The sequence below is a fragment of the Euphorbia lathyris genome, chromosome 5, assembly GCF_963576675.1.
Source record: "Euphorbia lathyris chromosome 5, ddEupLath1.1, whole genome shotgun sequence".
Classification (NCBI taxonomy): domain Eukaryota; kingdom Viridiplantae; phylum Streptophyta; class Magnoliopsida; order Malpighiales; family Euphorbiaceae; genus Euphorbia; species Euphorbia lathyris.
Genome location: NC_088914.1, coordinates 51082902 through 51103754, shown reverse-complemented (window position 1 = coordinate 51103754; position 20853 = coordinate 51082902). Strand labels below are relative to the sequence as shown.

Below are 20853 nucleotides of genomic sequence, written 5' to 3'. Positions count from 1 at the left end.
AGTTCTCCATCCCGTTGCAAGCAGAGAAAAGAGAAGAGAGTTTCTACCTCACTCTTGTTTCCAATCTTTAAATCTAAAATGCCCTAATCAATTAAACCCCTTAACAGAACTAAGCATTTGCAGAATATACCCGAAAGGGATATGCCATAGGTACAGAGGAATAATCTAGAAGGCAAAGCAAAACTTACATTGGAGATAATTGAAACAATTAGGTATGGACGCAGGAAAACGTTGATTAGAGTAGCCATTGAACTGAAGCAAATCGCGCGTGGATGGAAAATGGTTTGGTACCATCAGAGACTAGGTTGCAGACTAATTGCAGGTGGTTGGAGAGTCGCAAACGACACATACAAGGTCGCAGACTTGCGCGTAGTGATTCAGTAAGAGGTTCTAAGCCGTGAATTTCAACTGCATTGAGGTTTGACGCTATGTGCGAAATCGAAAATAAGGAATGAATTTGAGAATACTAAATTTGTCTAAGGTTTTGCTGAAAGGAATGGAGCGAACCCTAAAAGTATGGAGGGAAGCTGAAAAATTAGGGGGGAATGGGTGGCGGTAAAGTGAAATCATTTGGGGAAAAATTATTTAGAAAGCTCAGTAAGAATAAAGATTCTTATTAAAATTACACTGAAATAATATAATGAGAATAACAAAAAGTGGGATTTAGTAAATTAGTAAAATAGAGATATTAATGAGAATAAAATAAAATAAAATTTAATAAATAAATTATTTTGTTATTTATATTAAAATATATAGGTTATTCTCACTAAAATTATAAAGATTATGTATTTAACGAGAATGTTTTATTATTCTCGTTATTTTTTTCTCACAAATACCTTGTTTTCTTGTAGTGCAAGGTCACCGGTTGGTTCCGAGGCTCGGGCTTAGTAATTACTTGTATAGGGGTTTCCTGTAGGTTACTGGGAGATGTCGGTTACTGGGAACTCTTGAACATTTTCACCACTCTTGAACATTTTCACCATCACCAGGCACTGTCTTGGATGGACATCCATCGAGGACGTGGCCATACATACCACACTAATAGAAAATGTTATAAAGCCCTTCATACTCTATCTGATATACTGACTGACGAAGCTTATATTTTGAGCGGTTTGGATAAATTGACTTCAATGCAGACTCTTGCAAATTTGCCCCTCTCAGCCCCCACTGTTGCTTTATCCACATGGTGGACCTTTCCAGCATAACCAGCCAGTTTTGGTAATATTCAATGGCTAGTCCAGGAAATCTCACCCAAGTAAGAATCTTCCTAACTTCATTATCAAAGGGATTAAAGTTTGGCACCCATGGTCTTATAGCTAAACAATGGTTGGAGATAATATACGGACAGCATTATAATCATCCAAGCTAGAGAATTTTATCACATAGTAATTATCTTCCAGATCAATGATTTGGACCTTACCTTTTTTGGCCCATTGAGCATTGATTCTCTGAACAAAGTAAGTGAAGCCAATTCTCTTCCCAAGGACCGTAACAATCAGGGAAGTTCTCCATTTCCCCCAAAGTGAGTGTTTCTCCTCAGAGTTCAGGCGGATGATTGGGCATTTGGGGTCTTCTTCCTCCTCATCCTCTAAAACTGAGCCTGGTAACAGCTCCTCCATCCAATCTGAGTCAGAACCGGGGATCTGTTCCTGTAAGTCGTCCTCCTCCATATCTGCTCTGATGACTGTTTCCTTCCACATGAGCTTTATGCGGATAGGGGACTGCAGTCCGCTTTTAAATATGCCTGAGCTTTCTTTTGGGATTCCATTCACGCCCTTAGACTTCTTTAGAGCCCGACCAGCAGCCGGGGATTGGGTTGAGAAGATCGTAGGAGGAATGACGTCGCTGCTATTGCCGCCACTACTCTCACTTGACATAACCGCTGTATTAAAACACACATGATTTTTCCTTTATTATTTCACTTTTTATGTGGATTTAATTATCTTTTTCTTTTTATTCTATAAAGAAAATTCTTATTCTGATTTTTCTATTTAAGTATTAACCAATTTTCTCCTATTATTCTTTTTTTTTTTTTGCCAATTAACTTGCATAGTCATAATCGTTGATGCGAAGATGACAAATATATACTCTAGTTCTTTCTATTCTTTGTTTACAAGTGATAAAAAAAAATTCTATCCTGATTTTTCTATTTAAGTATTAACCAATTTTCTTCTATTATTCTTTTTTTTTATATAGCTTTTTTTTTTTTGCCAATTAACTTGCATGGTCATAATTGTTGATACGAAGATGGTAAATATATACTTTAATTCTCAGGAGAATGCAAACTCATTAAGGTTCATTTTGTTGTTCTTCAATTTTAAAATAAGAATTGATTTTGTAGTTATTAGTTCAATTTAATATTTCCGCCACCAAATTTATTTGTGTTTACATGTACATAACAACTTCCTTCATTTTATTGGTATTAGCTTCCGGTGGAACTTCATCACTCCATCATCAAGTGAGTTCTTCTATTGTTTTATTATATAACAAATTTCTATGGCTTTCAATTTTTACATACTGAGATCGAATATTTTAATATTTTAACATTTCCTAAAATTTACAATTTTTTATCTTAATAATTTTGAATCTCTGTAATTATATAAATTCTTCAACTTTTGGGGTTGTCTTCAACTCATGGATGGAGAGTCGTGCCTAATCAATTACAATGAGATTTGTTTCAATATAATTTGATTATTGGGAAGTTCAAATGGCAGGACACTTAATAGATAAAACAAAGATTTTGAAAGTGAGATAACCGAGTTTTAGCTCTGCAAGGTTGAAAGAGAATGCAAACATAGTTTAATTTTTCTATAAAAAAATCATGGATTTTCATTCCTTTTTTTTTTACGATCAAGGTCTATTTTTATGTGTATTATATGATCCTTTAATTTTAATCTAATTTATTATCTGGGCTGAAGTACAATGGATTGCTTGTAAAGTTTAATCTCTTCTACAAAGTTTTATAATAGATCTTACACTTTTTTTTTGTTTGTTTTAATTATGGCTTTTATGTTTCTTTATTGAGTGAATAAAAGCTTTTTGGGTTATTATGATTGATGGTATATAGTATCTAATAATTTTGGTATATCAACCATTAGATTTTGACAATTTGTATTATAATTTGCACGGATATGGAGAACAACTCTATAAATTTCAAAGTTGGTCTATAGGTTGAAGGGATTGGCAAAGTTCTCTCTCGATCGGCCAGTAAGCTCTCTCATGAGAATTGTTATTTGCACAAGGATTGACATGTTGCTAGAGAAATTTCTAACATTTGCAGCATGAGAGGTGAAATTGTTTACATTCTTTCTCAATAATCCATTGATAATACTCTTAAATACACTAGAATATAAATCAATTTAAAGTAAACATCGGGCATTTGCAACACGGATATGATCGTCTGTGTTCTTAGTGCAAGTAATAGTCATCTCTTGGAGACACTTGCCTAGGCGTAGTTATCCAACACCAGTTATGTCGTCAGACGGATTAGTCATCTCTTGGAGACACTCGTCCATGCGCAGTTATCCAGCAGCAGTTATGCCGTTAGACAGATTAGTCATCTCTTGGAGACACTTGCCCAGGTGCAGTTATCCAACACCAGTTATGCCGTCAAACGGAATAGTCATCTCTTAGAGACACTTTCCCAGTCGTAGTTATCCAACACCAGTTATGCTGTCAGGCCGATTAGTCATCTCTTGGAGACACTTGCCCAAGCGCAGTTATCCAACACCAATTATATCGTCAGACAGATTAGTTATCTCTTGGAGACACTTGCCCAAGTGCAGTTATCCAATCAAAATCAGTTCTCAGAACCCTTCGGGGGAGGTATGATAAAATCCAACCAGTTCGCAGAACCTCATGGATGAGGTATGATATATAAAGTCAAAATCTTCATAATTCCACCACGAGTTAAAGTCTCCCATATCCTCACCAAAACGAGGATCGTGTAGCGGGAGACATATTTCTAATACCACATCATACTCAATCGGGAGACAAACTATTTTGTTTAGTAAAAAAATTGAGGCATGACGTGAACACTACAAAATATGCCTTGAAGAGTCAAGTCGACTACTCAGGTATGATTTCTTCTTTCCTCTCACCGTGCTCTTTTCGATTAAGCGATTTTGTCCACCAAGGTCATAGTTGCCTTGGCCCTAAAATGGCACTTAGTTGGGAGGCAGTCTGTGAGCACGGAATTTTTCGACCCTATTGATTAATCTATGTTACTCTCTAGCTAACAATTTGTGTAGGTGGGCTCCACACGTCACGTTGTGCGGGATACGAGCTAAGACCTGGACCCCGTTTTCTGAGTTATTTAGCATCATTTCTATCAAACTCTTTTTTAGATTTAATCTTTTTGAGATTTAAAAATACTCGCCTGCCACGTAGGTCCTCGATCAGCTACCAAGTCCCCGATTGGGTACACTAGTCGCCGATCGGTGACCTTTGACGGTTTTCGGGCAGTTCCAATCCGTTTTCTAGCAGTTTTGGTCCATTTCCCACTACATAAGTGGAAATAAACCGACGAGTTTAGGGGGACGACAGTTTTCAAGAGAAAGTAAGTGAAATTTAGTGAAAAATGAGAGAAACTTAGTGAAACTAAGTGAAATCAACTGAAATTGAGTGAAAAGAAAAGAGTCTTACACTATTTCTTACCAAATTAACCATATTTGAAGGTTCCACACCCAAATCAAGCAATATTTCAAAGTATTATAGTAGAAAAACACATTTATCACAACTATTTTCGCTATACGTCAATTCTGAAGTCACTAAACTTCCAGAATTGAGCTTTCGGGTTCAAAATCTCTAATTTATTGGTGAATTTCGTTCAAACATGTGAAATTCTATTTTCTGATCCAAACTATTTCATTGTTGCATGGGTTTGGGTTGCTTCTCAAGTCACAAGCACGAGTTTGTCGGCCTACTTCACTCCAAAAACTGGAAAAGAGTTTCAAAGGTAACTTCTGAAGGGTTTTAAAAGTCCATCCTTATTGTCTGCAAATTGTTTATTCCATTTTTTTTCTTCTTTTCTTGTTTTTCAGGTTCTGGCACGTAAAACAGGGGGTCTGCCCGAAAGGCAGTCACCTTTTGAAGACTTGGTCTTCGATCGAGGACCCTTGTTACTAATCGGGAACCATCTCAGATCAGTAACAGGGACAGACGGGTAGACCCATGTTTTCTGTCCGGGTAGATTAGTTTCATTTCGGTAAGTTTACTGTTTTACTATTTTATTGTCATAAATGAGACTAAAATCAATCTCGAGATATAAGGGTATTTTCGTCACTTTTTATTAAAACTAATTAGATTAATGAATTAAGCTTCGGTTTAATTGTATGTTGATGTGTTAGATCTTAGACTAAATGAGTCATATTTGATCGAGTCCGGCGTCGTAGTTAAATCCAAAAGACGAGTCCTAATATCTCACGGCTAATGTTTATTGTTTTGCAGGTTTAATAGATTAATTTCTTAGGGCTAGATTTGATGTATTAGGGCTAAATGGTGCCATTTATGAAATGATGTAATAATTTTATATTTCAGTATTTATTTATCGCTTTTGAACGTTAAAACGATATTAAAATGAATCTGAAATAGAAATATTATGGTATTTTAATAAAGATAAGTCTATTGCGTTTATTAATCAGACTCTTAATCTGTTTAAGTCACGAACCTAACTCTGAAGAGGTGGCATGTTGTGAGCCCGTATGCCATCTAAACTTTTGACATGTTCCTGGGTATTAAAATTCGGGTGGCGACTTTGAAATAATTAATCTAACCTTGAAACATGATAAAAAAGGGTTAGAAAATAGTCAAAAGAATACACACACCGGAAAGGACACGCTAAGCGACGTCCTTAAAAACATTAAGTGACGGTGATATGTAAAAACGGAATCCGTCGAAATACTTTCCTTTCATGAGAGGGAGAGTAGGGTAGTCCTTGGATCCGCAGCGGCTCACACACATCATCATGCATTATGGCCATTTTTTTACTTAGGCCTTCCACATTGGTGCCACTTTCTTTATAACTGGATGGCTAGAGTAAGTTTTGTATGAAATAAGAACACAATTTAAGTGATGAAAAAACTAAAAGTTTATTCCTTTCACCAAAGTAATTTGTACACAACTTGAAGCAGTAAGGTGTATAATTTGATAAACAGTTTATAGATTGTGCATAACGCTTTGGGAACAAAATGGCATATATATCTATATATAATATCAATAAAGACATGAAACAGCAGAAAAGAATGTTATCAGAAGATGAACCTCTTTTTTGACTTGTCAAAAATGCCAGGACCATAAGTGAAGAAGAAAATATCAACAAGGACAGGAAATTGCAGCAGAGCAAAGAGAGATACAGGAAGACTAGCAAGTAATATGATAGGGAAGGTAACCCAAGAAAATCTTTGCCGAAGAAATATCACAAGTGTTACTCCAAAGGTTACCATCATTGTTGCAATTGAGAAGAAGAGAGTTGAAAGTCCAATTATCAATTTTGTAGGCAATGACTTTAGGAAATCTTCTTCTCTATATCTTGATGTTAGTATTCCCAGAAACATTAATAATGAAGATGTTGAACCAAACAATGATATTGCATCTGATACCATAAAAACCATGAAAGAATTCTGATATAAGTACAAGGGCTGTCCTGAGTACTGCTCATATCCTCCTGGAGCTGTGAAGATTGCTGAAAACATAATAGTAGCAATAAGAGCAGCTACAACTGTGCATGATTCAGCTGTATCTTTCATCCATTTCTCCCCTTCTTCTACTAATTTTTTATGAGTCTCAGAAAACAATGTTTGAGGGGTCTTTTTGTGTATGTTGTGCATCTCCCTATACTTGGGTTGTACAATACTCTCAACTTCCTTAAACCAGAGAAGCTCCCTTTGCATTTGCAAAGCTGCACCCGAAACTCGGTCAAGCTGTGAAGATGGTGCAAGGTATGCAGCTTGATGTAAAATGTTGTTATGGTACTTGTCCCAAGAAGTTGCCATTGCATTTTTCTTTGCTCCCATTTTATAAACAAGGCTGAAAATCTTTTCTTGGCGTTGTAGAGTTGCATACAATAATATATTACGACCATAATCGTCCTCGCACCATATTATGTCAGGATAGTGTTTAATCATCTCTACAATGAACTCAACAATTCCATGCTTCACAGCATTGAATATGGCTTTCTCCACTCCTAGCCTTTCGAATTCTGATTTATGCAGAGTCGATATTTGCTTGCATAGGTAACTTAGAAGTTCATTTGCTTGTGTATGTTTTAACTTGAGGTTGTACATATACTTTATTGCAGGAACTGTACTTCATATATATATTTCAACAAATTAGACCCTTTTTAGATTATACATTCTCTTAATTACAAGTAGTATAGATGTGACTTACTGAATGGTTTCAAGCCTTGCCAAATCCATACTAACAATTGATGAAATGCTGCAATGCAAATTATATATATAAATATATTAGGAACACCAAGGTTAATTTGTTAATGCAAATGAGTTTCTGTAATTACCTCGTCTAACAATGTTTTTTCTTGCAGTTGGTCCAGTAAGAGGCCTTTCAATGTCTCCATCGATGATGCTACACCCTTCAGGATGATGAACACGAATACCTTCAATAACAAATCAATAATTATGTATATGAGCATTCTTTTCACATTCAAATGTACAATTTTTAAAAAGGTAATTGAACATATATACATGAATAGACCCAAGTTTGCCAGAGAGCAAGTGTAGTTCCAGTAAAGAATGCAGAAGGCTTTTGAGCCAACATATCAAGAGCTGTATCTTTGTCACTGTCTTGATCAAACGCCAATTGTGGGTAACGTTGAAGCAAATCCAAAGCAATATCTACCATATATAGAAATATATAATCACCAATTTTATATGAATCATAATAAAAATAATAGATAGGTTACCAAAGAGTTCATCAATAATGCAGGTGGTAAGAAGCATAATCCCATTTTTCCCTTTATGAGGAGCAAGGTCTTCTTTGGGGGTCTCATCGTAAAGGTAACGAACCATTTCTTTATGGCCATAAAGAGAAGCAACAACAACAGGTAATTGGGCATTTTGATTAGGAATAATGAGCAAATCTTTCCTGGAATTGACCAAATCCTGAGCAATCTCAAGTATACCTCCAATGGCAGCATAATTAAGAGCAGTAGCATTCCTTTTGTTTTTAATTGCTAAATTATCAGTTCCTAATCGTCTCATAATCTCTTTGACTATCTCTTGATGCCCTGCTAGAACTCCAACATGAAGAGCTGTGTCTCCATCTGCTGACAAACTAGCAGTCAATGCATTTGGATGATCTTCTAGGAATTGTATTGTAGCTTCCAAATCTCCATTGTCCACTGCCTTGTATAGAGGTAGATTCTGCACATACTCTGTGTCTGAAATTGCATTCTTCATTAATGTATATATGGAATAATCATTACAAAGCAAAGTTTAAGAAGTAGGTAGGTACCTTGATAATAGGTGGTCAAGCTTTCCTGGCGTGATGCAGAAGGCAGTGCTTTTCCCCATCGTGGGTGTGGATTATTAACATTGCTTGATGCCAAATCACTATAAGGCTGCATTGTCTTTTCAGAATGAATTGCAGCTGATGATGAATGAGATTCTTTTAAGTTCAAAGAAATGGATGGAGCTACTTAAAATGTAAATTCAAAGAAAATGGGTGGAGGCATATTATATTATATAGCCAATTTCGCCACAACACAAAATGAGAATGTAGATGTAGATGTAACAATAAAAAGAAGCTGCTTCAAGTCAAGTATATACTACTAGTACTGTACTGGTGTTAAAGTTAAAGAAATCAAAAGGAAAAAGAACATTATTCTAAATCACAAACTCTAGATGCCACCCACCTTCTAAATCAATATATTATGTTCTGGACCTCCAGCCTTTATATCATTGGTGGGCCCATCCAGGCCCGTAAAAGGGTCCAAGCTTAAATTTGGTTTTTTTATATGAATTAGAAACTTAAATTCTATTTTATTTTGTTAAAATTTGCTTCTAGTATAAACTAATTATTATTTTCATTTTGGTGTGTTTTTGGAATTGACTTATGCTTTTCCTCTTTTTATACACTACAGACTGTCATTTGATAATATGTACTTCCATGCTTTTCTCATATGTTAATTTTATAAAATTCCATTTCTATTTGTATTTCTAAGAAGTAGCAAAAAGAAAATGGTACTAATTTCCACAAGCTCATTAATATCTGAATTAAGCTTCCTCAGCACCATCCATAAACATATACTATTGAATTCAATCTTCTGATTCTAATCTAATGGACCCACACACACGCTACTTTTCCACCGGCGCAAAACCACAACCACCGCTGCAACAACAATCAAAGAAACACCACCAAATTCTAGGTCCTCGCCCTGCGCCACTTAAACTCAAACAAGCCTCCCGCAAAATCAGCAAACCACCACTTCCTCCGCCGCACCAGCCACTCATAATCTACTCCGTCTCCCCAAAAACCATTCACACTGAGGTTTCCGACTTCATGGCCGTAGTCCAACGATTAACTGGTCTCTCATCAACAGACTTCTCCTGCGATGCCCAAGTATCACCGGCAGCACGATTAGCCGCCACCGAGAAGGCTAGTCCTAGTCCTAGAACCAATACTAACGCCCGGGATGTTTCTGTTTCTGTTTCAGTTTCAGATTCAGATGCTCATCTTATGAATATTGTCCAAGGCTTGGAGATTGCTCAAATTCCAGGGATCTTATCGCCGGAGCCGGCGATGCTACCTCCGGTACCATCAGGATTTTTCTCGCCGGTGACAGATCCCAACTTTTTTAATGACTTGATTAATAGTCCGTACGGAAATATAGGTAGTTATGCAATGAGTCCTTCAGGTTTATTATCGGCTTCCGTAGTTTCTCCGTTGCCGTCGCCTGACATCTTCAAGCTGTTTATGGATTTTTGAGCAGCGTAGAAAAAAGAGGAAGAGTGAAGATTCTTTTTGACCAACAAAATAGAAATGAGTGGCTGGAAAATTATTTTAGGTTGACTGATCTTAGTTCTGGAAGTGTAGTATACGAAATATATATATAGCATTCTACTCTCTTTTTTATGTGATTTTTGTATTGGCTCACATTTTGCGTCACTTGTAAATTGTTTCTTCTAAGAAATATAATAATAAAGCTCTACTTGCTTTCCATGTTTCACACTTAAATACTTTGTGATTTTTTTTTTTTTTTCTTTTGTTAACACCGTGGTTATCAATTTAAGAAATTTTTCTTTATTCCATCCAATGTTATCATAACACTAACCTACATTAAACCAGATTTATAAAAATATCATAAATCACTTGATCGAATTTGGTCGAATTAAATTACATAATAAATAAATACAGTAATATTTATATTATATATATAATTAATTTAAAATTATTTTTATAAATTATATATATCTAAAAAAAATTATAATATAACAAAAAAATTTTTTGAAACCAAGTAACAAATTTTAATTTGTTAGTTTTTTACTTTTCTATTTTTTTTAAATATGTTATTTTTTTATTTATAAATTAAATATATAACAGATAAATTAAGTTTAGAATAACTTGAAATACAACATATTTTATATATCATGAGATCTTTTTAACGGTATATTATAAACTCAAAATAAACAAGTGACAAATGACAAATTGATGCTCAAAACGAACCACTTAAAATGGTTTTGAAGATGAAAAAAATAAAATTAAGCTTCCTCATCCTATTTACGAAAAAAAATGATAAGTTTCACTAGTTTATAAGTAAGGGTCTCTCACATGCAATGAGTAGTGCAATCGAAACACCATCGAATTAGGAGCGTACCTACATGACGTGGGCGATACGAATGCTTTGATCCGAGTTTTATAACATTGATTGTATAAATGTTGCTAACGGGCTAAATGACAATTTTATATGTAAAAAAACTTATTTATTTTCTCTGTTCTTCTCTTCTCTTTCTCTTTGTAGAACTTGATCTTCCTATCTCCTCCTTTGTCTTCTCTATTTCTAGGTTTTTAAAAAGGAAAACAAAATGGTATTAGCACAAAACTATGATTTAATTGGAGGAAGCACTACTTCAAGACGAAGTTGCAAATTCGAATTTGAGTATAAAATTATCTTTATTCAAACGTTCATATGTATTTCATACATTCGATATCCATCTATGGAGTTAGATAAAATTTTATGCGATTCTGTAAACAGAATAGAAATTCTCTCATTGCTAGATCGATCCATATAATTGAATGAAGAACGATCCAATAATGACATAGGGAAGAGTTTTCCTATGTCATTATTTCGTCGATGTTATGCTCATAATCTTTCAGCAACAACTATTCACCATCAAACAACTAAGGTTGACTAAGCTAATGGCACAAGAGAGATCACAAAGAAGCAAAGCCAAAATATGTTTTGAATGCCACATCAATGGTATGCCATTTAATTTAATCATTATTAGTGGGTCTTGCTCGAATTTGGCTAGCGAAAGATGAATTTGGTTTGCAATTGATCCAACACCCAAATCCATTATGGTCAAATTTCGGTTGATAAACAAGTTGAGATATGTTTTCCATTGAGGTATTTCTAAGGCGATTTACAAGGATCAGGTGTCCTTTGATGTAGTTCCAATGCGACTTTGGAACAAATTATACAAATCCATCCATGGAAAATATGATAGGAGAGTGGTGTATGATGGTTATTTGAATCAATATTCGTTTTGGATTGATGGAAACCCTGTGGTTTTAGGTTCTAGAGGCGGAAGCAATGAGATGTTGGAAGAAAATTTGAATGCTATCTTCTTCTTCTAGCTCAAATCTGTTAAGGTTAAGACTTGAGCTAGTAAATTTGTCTCAGTACATTCTATGCTAGTCGAGACTTTCTACCAGTAGTGAGGAGAGAGATTTTATCCTTCAAAGCTCAAATTCGTTAAGTTTAAGGTTGGAACTAGTAAAATAGTCTTGGAAGAATTTATGCTAAAGAAAAATACTTTACAAAGACTTTTACCAGTAATGAGGAGGGAGAGAGTGAGAGCTTCTTCTTCTTCTTCAAGCTCAATGGTTAAGGTTAAGGGTGGAACTTGTAAAATTATCTTGGAAGAATTTATGATAAAGAAAAATACACATTAGGCATGTGTATAACATGAAGAAAGTAAAATAGTTGGGAATATGCATACTAACTCTAGCACATGCAAAAATTCCATCTCTGAAAAAAAAACCCAAAAGATAAGAGATCGCCCGAAAAAACTTGCTAGAGGTACTCATAATTCTAATTAGTTTGTTGTTTATGATATTCAGGTTGATAATCTAAATTTGGGGGTAATTAAAGAAAATATGATTATGGGGTTGACGAGGTTATGGGTGGGGAGAATGTTGGGGTGCTTGCTCAGAGAATGTGCACTAGAATAGTGGCAGATTCAATGTATGAAACAATAATGGCTGGAATTTGGCACCATCGAGAGCCATGAAAATCTTAGGGATGGAAAACCCTAGGAAATTCCTTATTGTCCCTTGTCTTATGAGCAAGAACTTCCTTAAGAGCATCAATAGTGGTGTTTTAACAAACTTTTAGTGTCACTCCCAAATGACAATGAAAGATCACACCAGGTTGATTGTTACTTTAAATTTTTGTAGGGTAAAAAAATTCATTAAAAAGCACGAACTTAACACATAATTTTACAAGTAAAAAGCAAATTTCTTGGTAATAAAAAACAAAAAAAAAACAGAATTTAAGTGTAGAAATAGAGAGAGAATGTTTGTTACAGATTTTGGTAACAACCACTCTAAAAGCATCCATAGTGGTGTTTACACCTTCTCAATGCCACGTGTACAAAAACACACTCATAATTAACAATCCATTATAATCATCTCTTACTTTCATTTTTTGTAGGTTCCACTTGTCATAAAATATTAGTATATATTTATTCAATTAATTTATAATTAATAATTTACCCAACTCAATATTTTATTCAATACTTATAAATACCATACACAAATATTTACACACAAAACATTTAATTCAATACTTAATATTATGATATATAAAAAAAGAATGAGTAATTAATTAATGAAAAATTATTAATTAAAAAAACACGCTTGTAATAATTAATACGGATCGTTATGAAAGGAAAGAGTAATTAATTAATCAAAACTATTAATTTAAAAACACACGCTTATAATAATTAATACGGATATAAAATAGTACATCACACAACATATTAAGATGATCAATTATTTAGGTCGGTGACTCCAAAACGTTGCCATATATGCTCCACCAAATCGTGTTTCAGATTGATATGGCTCACTCTACTACGTAGCTGTAAATCTCGTGCGAGAAAATTCGCAAAATCCGGCACAGGTCCTTCTTGCAGGTCTTCAATACCGGATGGTTCAAATACTTCTGGAGGATATGTTCTAGAGTACAGATGTCGCTCATCTTCGACAATCATATTATGTAGTATGATACAAGCCTCCATAATATCATGGAGTTTATTTTGCTGTCAAAGTTTAGATGGTCCACGAACTATTGCGAAACGGGCTTGAAGTACGCCGAATCCCATTCGACATCTTTCCGTGCAATCTCGTGTTTTTGCTTGAATGTCAGCTTCTTAGGTTCAATCGCATGTGGAAAGATTTTCACAAATGCAGCCCAGTCGGGATATATACCATCTGTTAGGTAGTATCCCATCTTGTACGTCTTGTTGTTCACAGTGTAGTGCTACGCTGGAGCGACTCCTTGTAGTTTGTCTCGAAACAAAGTCGATCTGTTCAATACATTAAGGTCGTTGTTAGACCCAACAACCCCAAAGTAAGCATGCCATATCCATAAATCTTGTGAAGCGGCAGCTTCAAGCATGATTGTAGGAATCTCATGATCTCCTCTTGTGTACCGTCCTTTCCAGCCAACTGGATAATTCTTCTAAGCCCAATGCATGCAATCAAGACTTCTAAGCATTCCAGGAAATCCATGGGTTTCCTCGTGCATTTGGAACAAACGATGAACATCAGCATCATTAAGTCTCCTCATATATACCGGTCTGAACACCTTGATAATTGCACGACAAAATTTCTCGAGGCATTCTAATGCAGTGCACTCTGCAATTCTAATGTATTCATCTTCTCGATCAGCGGCCTCTCCATAGGCAAGCATGTGAATAGCCGATGTGCATTTTTGAAGTGGTGTAAAACCTTTTTTCCTAGCAGCATCAACCCTTTGTTGGAAATACACTGTGTGATTTCCCAATGCCTCTACTATACGTAGGAATAATGGTTTACTCATGCGAAACCTTCTATGGAACAAATGTTGATCATAAACTGGTTCATCAGCAAAATAGTCATTATACATACGTTCTGCACCTTCTTCACGTTTCCGATCAACATATTTTCTACGACGAGTTGGTGCGAATGATTGTGTTACGTGTCGTAAGAAAGCTTGGTCCATTTGATCTTGATGATTTTCCATCACAAAGTATGAATATAAGAAGGTTGAGATTAGCTTTTTTGCTGGTAAAATCAAAATGAAATTGCAATTTATAGAAACATCATAAAACTTACCGTTTGAATATTGGCTTAAAAATGTAATTTTACAATAAAATGTTACCATTTGAACATTTCTTACCGTTGCCATACAATTGCCTTAAATATATTATTTGAATAAAATAGTTACTGTTTTGAGAGGAGTCAATCAATTGATGTTTACTCAATTGAATATAAAATTAAACAAAAAAACTTTGAATATGTGATAGTGGAAGGTGAGAGTTTTGGTTATTTTAATTTCGTACACCACCAAATTAAGTTACTTACTTTTTTCATATACATCCAATCTAATGGTTGGACACATCTTTTTTTCTGAAAAACACAACAAAGTTTTATCCACTAGGGATGCTCTAATGATTGGTTACAACTAAATGGCCAAAAGTAACAACCAAATTACTTCACACCCGTTATTTGCAAACATTTAAACTAGTACTTCTCCCTTAAATAAACATTTTTACTTGAGGGATAAGCCAAACATATATATCAAACTTGAATTTATAAATAAATTCAGTTTTAAGAAATATGTTTTGATAAGATTAGAAAAGAAGTTAAAAATATCTAACTATTATTTACAAAACAGTCTAACTGGAATCCGAATTCATACTGTGAGTGTTGCTCATAACTGGAAGTAATCAATTTGATGCCGTTGCTACTGAAGAATCATGTGTTCCACCGATCAAAGTGCCAACCTTTTCACCCATTATTGCCTTTGAGATGTTACCAGGTTTTGATAGATTGAACACCACCACTGCCACAACAGGAAAGGAATTATCATAGGGGTTTAATGGTCAAGTCAAAAAGTATTTGAAACGTTTTCATTTCATAAATAATGCATACCAGGAATTTTATTTTCTTGGCACAAAGTAATAGCAGTCATGTCCATCACTGAAAGATCTTTGGAAGTCACTTCATGGTATGTTAGAGTTTCAAGAAGACGAGCATTTGGGTTACACCTTGGATCCTCATCAAACACCCCGTCCACGTTTGTAGCTTTCAAGACAACTTGTGCATTAACTGTGTCAACATTACTACATCTTAATATCCTTGCATTGCATACAAATTCAACTGTAATGAAAATGTAACAGGGACAATATTACTTTCTGCACAACGCAAGGCTGCAGCTGTATCCGTTGTGAAGAATGGATTCCCAGTTCCAGCTGCAAATATCACAACTCTTCCTTTCTCCAGATGTCTGACAGCTCTTCTACGTATGTATGGCTCTGCAACCTCTGACATTCGGAATGCAGTCTGAACCCTAGTTGGGATACCAATACTCTCCATCGTTGCTTGAAGATATATAGCATTCATCACTGTTGCTAGCATCCTTTCAAACCAACCAACATAATATGACCATCATACAACCAAACTTCCTATATATTATTTCAACAACTACTTAATGACAAAAACACCCCACAAGTTCAAATTAGAAACAACTACAACATGGTCTAAATATCTGTTTAGGTAAAGAGAGACAGAGAAGGCACCCCAAAGGCAGGACTTAACAAGGCCATAAGCAGAGGATGATTGCATACGGCACAAGAATACCATAATTTAACTTATATGAGAAGACCATTAAATGTTTCATGGACACCAAATATACATAATATAACAAATACTCGTCACCTTTAGAATCAATATTCCTAACTAAAAAGTCACTCTGTGAAGGTGACCATCCGTTAGCAAAAGAGTTTCAAGAAGGGTGAAATTGATATGTATTCACTCAAATGAAGAACTTACCCAATGTAGTCAGCAGAAGAACGGTCAAGCCCACTACTCCCTGCCCAAGAAGAACCACGGAAAATATTTCCCCCACCAACAACAATTGCAACCTGAAGCATTCATAGCACATGATTTAGCTGGAAAATAACAAACTTCATATTTTGCATCATGAGGTTCCATTTATAACATTTCATAATCTTCAGACTTTGAAACTTTGCAACACGAAGTGTTTAAACACCAAAAATCTATTTCAAATTCCTCTCAAACTGCATTCAGTATTACATACCAAGATGTATAATACTGAAATAATGTGATCATTTTAAACTGTTATAAAAACATGACTTTCATCCAAAATTATCATTAGGATTATTATTTATAAGGAAACTATACTGTCAAAAAGCAATCACAATTTATGCTGATAATATAGCCATGACAAACATTAGAGAGGGAGACCAAATATAATAAAAATCTGCACAATATTCAACAAAATTGAAACTAAGAGTAAATTAATAATAATAAGGACCAATTTTCAAATTTGATCCACTGGAAGGCAGTGGTTTCATCTTAACCTCAATGCCTAGGCGTGCCACAGATGCAACCTCCCTTGCAATGGACATTGTAACCTACATAGATAAAAGACAAAGATCCATAAGTTAGTGAACATCAGCATGAATTTATGGTCAACAAAACAAGAGGATTTTTTTGTTACCTTTGGGTCAATATTTTGTTTATGATCTCCAGCAAGTGCTTCTCCACTCACTTTAAGTAACACCCTTTGCCATTTAAAAGGCGGTCTAGACATTCCAGGTTCATTCACTCCAAAGGGAGCCATAGCTGACACTTTGGGATGGCTACAAAAGCAGGTAAAAATGAAGAACCAGCACCAGTCTCTAAAATGCACCATATCTAAAAACTAAATAAGAAAAATAATTAAGACAATTTTTCAACAAGTATTATATTTTCCAATAAGATGCCATATCTATGAAAAATCATTCACAAATATCACAAACTATTGAGATTTGATGTTTGATGTTTGACGCAAAATCATGAACAATTGGGAGAGCAATGAAGCAACTGCAATATCCCCATAATCAAATAAGAGGGTAAATTACACCTATGGCTCCTCAACTTTGCCTATACTTTCTTTATGGCTTCTGAACTTCAAAACTGGACTTAAAGGTTCCTAAACTTTGGTTTTTACTAACATAAAAGTCACTTACGAAAGCAAACAACCTCAAAATGGAAAAGTCCAAGAATCCACATTTCTCATAGAACCACATTTTCTATTTTCCAAATCACCATTTTCAGAGCTTTCACTCTCTAAACAGCCAAATTCTCTCTCCTAACCAAACAAAGCCTAAATGATATAAAAACCAAAATGTTCAAAAATTAAAGTTGCATAGAATATTATCTCTATCAGCTTTATAATGGAAGGTACGTGATATTGGAGAGGTCAAAGGTTAAGGGACTTTTATGTTAGTAAAGAGCAAAGTTAATTGACTTTTATGTTGGGTGTTGAAGTGAAGGGGCCATGAGTGTAATTTATCCTCAAATACCGTGAAGCAATACTTTCTTATTTATCCCACTCCACTTATTAAGGAAAACAAAAAATTCAATCATGAATGCATTCAATTGTAAAATGAAATTACAGTCATTAGTCAGATGTCTCAAATTAATCAAAGAACCATATTACATTGCACACAAAAATATACAATGTTCGTTAACGAACAAATGGCATTGGTTAAAAACAAAAATACTACAACAAAAAACCAAGAAAATCTCTATTCATTGGGGGGAAAAACACCAACTAAACATGTGTGCAAAGATCATCAAAAGTATTACAAATCACTACTTTAACGGTCAACTCTATTTGCAAAGATGGGAACATCAATAGTAGCAGGAGTCAGAAACATATTAGTTTTGGAATTTTGAAGATAGCACTCATGCCAACAACCAGAGAGAGCATGAGTTTTTTTATTCACTTCTCCATGTTATAATAGCCAAGAGTAAATAAGATAAAACAATAAAAGAAAAAGAAAACTACAGATTTATCCAAATATAACAAGGATAACCCATGAATAGCAGATGCAGCAGTGTAAAGGAAGAAGCAAGAAGCGGTGCCGCTACTACTCTCAAGTAGAAAACGAGAAATAAACAAATGACTCAACACAGACATTTCGACAAACAGTTGCAACACAGAAGAAGAATTGAGAATCCCAATACATAAAACCCATGGATCGTACCTGAGAGTAACGGGGTCAGAGGTTGGACCCATTTCAGAAGAAGAATGAATCAATAACCGTCCATGTGAGCTATGGTAACTCTTCATCAAGTGGCGGTGTTGAATTTTGATAGGAATTAAAGAAGAAGAAGCAGAGGAAGAAGAATGGCAGATAGGATTAAGAGAATTAATATGTGAAAAGGAGGTAGAAATTGCCATTAAGAAACAGGAACAGAAACAAATTCGCAGTGAAAGCTAAACTAAACGGACACGGCTGGGGCTGGGTTTTGAAAAGAACAAGCGCCAAGCTCTCTCTTTCAATCGAGGTTCGATAAAAGGATAATATATTTGCTTTTATTCTCTTCTAATGAATTTTCCAAGGGTAACCCAAAATGTCCTTGCGTTTCTTCGTTAATTACTTCTCTCGATAAAAATTACTTCTTGATTTTCCTTCCCACTATGAATCATTTGCGAGTACAAATAACGTGGTAACGTTTTTTTCTTTCTTTTACAAATAAACATATGTGATTTAAACTATTAATTATAAATAAGTTAAAAAAATATAGTAACTTTCAAATTCACCATTAATCCCGATGAGAGTCTCTTTCTGCCATTCATCCGGTTCATTGTTTCTTCTTCATATTTCTTTCTCTACTCTATTGTCTTTTTTCTTTGCTTCTCGAAGATTTTATATTTGCTTATTGTCTTTTTTTTAACATCTTTTCTGTTTAAATAACTTTTAACTCTTAATCTCTCATATTGTAGCGTTTGTCGTCTTCTCTCTTAAGAAATTTTTGACCTAATTATATTTTCTGTGATACTTACCTTACAAGCTAGGGTTTCGACCTGATTTTCAATGGACAAAGGGAAGGAATTAATGGATGTCTATTCCCGGTTATGTTTAAAAGACGAGGAGGAACAATGAGTGATTTTGGGAGAAGAACATGTTAATTCTACAAATCAAGGTATCTACTTTGTTCTTGGTCAGTTTCTAATAGCCAAACCTGTACACCTTGAAAGTATGAAGAATATGCTAGCATCAATATGGAAGCTTGTGAAGGGAGTCACTATCACTGAATTGGACTTTGAAGGGAGATGACTGAGGAATACATTGGAGGCAGTTGATGAGGATAATTTAGACAGTTCAAACGTTGATGAAGTTCCTGCAGGGGATAAGTCTAAATCCATGGCGTTTAGGAGCAAGAATATACCAACAAGTGGTGGCCCCTCCCGAATTGACATTTCAAATAATAAGGAGAGTCATAATCCCTCTATTGAAGACGGACTTATTCACGATCCAAAACGGTCACGCATGGAGAATGTCAGTATGAAAGTAGAATCTGATATCCTATCAAAAAAACGGATATGGAGCAAGTCTTAGAGTTCAGGCACGCTGGGGTTATGAGTCTCATAAGCTGGAACTATCGTGGACTGGGCAACCCACGAACAGTTAGTGTTCTAAAGGATCTGGTGCAGGTCCACAGCCCCATGTTAGTGTTTCTTATAGAAACAATGGTTAAACATTTTGGTTTTGAGGTCATTTTGTCTTTTGTTAGTATCTTAAAAGAGCTAGGCAATTGTGCAGTCTCTTATGTAAAACGTTCAGCGAATTCGGCCGCTCATCTCTTAGTTAAAGCGATCAATTCTTAGTCTGTTCGTGGTGTGTGGGCATGTCCACCATCCTATCTCAATGTTGTTCTTTCTTCTGATTCTAATAATTAAGAAGTGTTTTATTTAAAAATAAATAAAAATGGTGTTAAGTTTTGTTAATATGATATATTGATTTTATTAACATGACACATGATGTATCATTAAATTTCAAATTTGATTCATTTTTTTTTTTGTTATTATTATTCCCCACATTTTCTAATGTTCAATCTTGTAGTATCAAGCTCTTCATTATTGTCATAATTTGATTCATGGTCCGAATGAATTAAAAATAATAAAAAAAAATTCAAAAATAGTTGCATTGCTGAAATCGATATACCTTTTTTTTTTGACGAAACAATTGTTTTTTTAAAGACATACAAATACCATTTCACTCACTTTCACTCCATTTCATCTAATTTTTATATCCACTTTCACTCGCTTCCAACTAGTTTTTACAACTCTAAATTTAAATACTTGTTACCATTCATGTTTACCGTTAGACTTTTACCTTCACCTCTTTCTCTCTCTCTCCTCTGATCTTTTATTCACATCTTTACCTTCTTACCCCGCCTCATTCTTCTCCTTTCAACCAATCACAAATCATGACACATATTCTCATGTTAGCCATTCATCATTGCAGTGAATCAATGATCACGATGAGCTCATTATATGCGTCTGTCCCAACTTTCTCTCTCCTATTAGTTAGGCGTTATCTTTACATTTCCTAT

At 34.8% G+C, this 20853-nt stretch overlaps 3 protein-coding genes across 3 annotated transcripts; 1 reads left to right on the top strand and 2 right to left on the bottom strand.

Annotated features, from left to right (window-relative positions):
* Window positions 1–6128: 6128 nt before the first annotated feature.
* On the bottom strand, window positions 6129–9065 carry LOC136228581 (uncharacterized). The gene is made up of 6 exons (XM_066017009.1): window positions 8470–9065; window positions 7919–8395; window positions 7701–7850; window positions 7514–7612; window positions 7387–7434; window positions 6129–7300 (listed from the first exon to the last, which is right to left on the bottom strand). Exons 1-6 carry the CDS (start codon window positions 8579–8581, stop codon window positions 6249–6251), a joined length of 1938 nt encoding a protein of 645 aa, XP_065873081.1. The 5' UTR covers window positions 8582–9065; the 3' UTR covers window positions 6129–6248.
* Window positions 9066–9085: 20 nt separating this feature from the next.
* LOC136228583 (protein MKS1) lies at window positions 9086–10183 on the top strand. The gene has a single exon (XM_066017010.1). It carries the CDS (start codon window positions 9295–9297, stop codon window positions 9940–9942), a length of 648 nt encoding a protein of 215 aa, XP_065873082.1. The 5' UTR covers window positions 9086–9294; the 3' UTR covers window positions 9943–10183.
* Window positions 10184–15014: 4831 nt separating this feature from the next.
* LOC136231377 (uridylate kinase PUMPKIN, chloroplastic) lies at window positions 15015–18810 on the bottom strand. Its single transcript, XM_066020732.1, has 7 exons — window positions 18498–18810; window positions 16964–17105; window positions 16824–16877; window positions 16273–16364; window positions 15633–15859; window positions 15373–15549; window positions 15015–15283 (listed from the first exon to the last, which is right to left on the bottom strand). Exons 1-7 carry the CDS (start codon window positions 18692–18694, stop codon window positions 15168–15170), a joined length of 1005 nt encoding a protein of 334 aa, XP_065876804.1. The 5' UTR covers window positions 18695–18810; the 3' UTR covers window positions 15015–15167.
* Between the last annotated feature and the right edge of the window lie 2043 nt (window positions 18811–20853).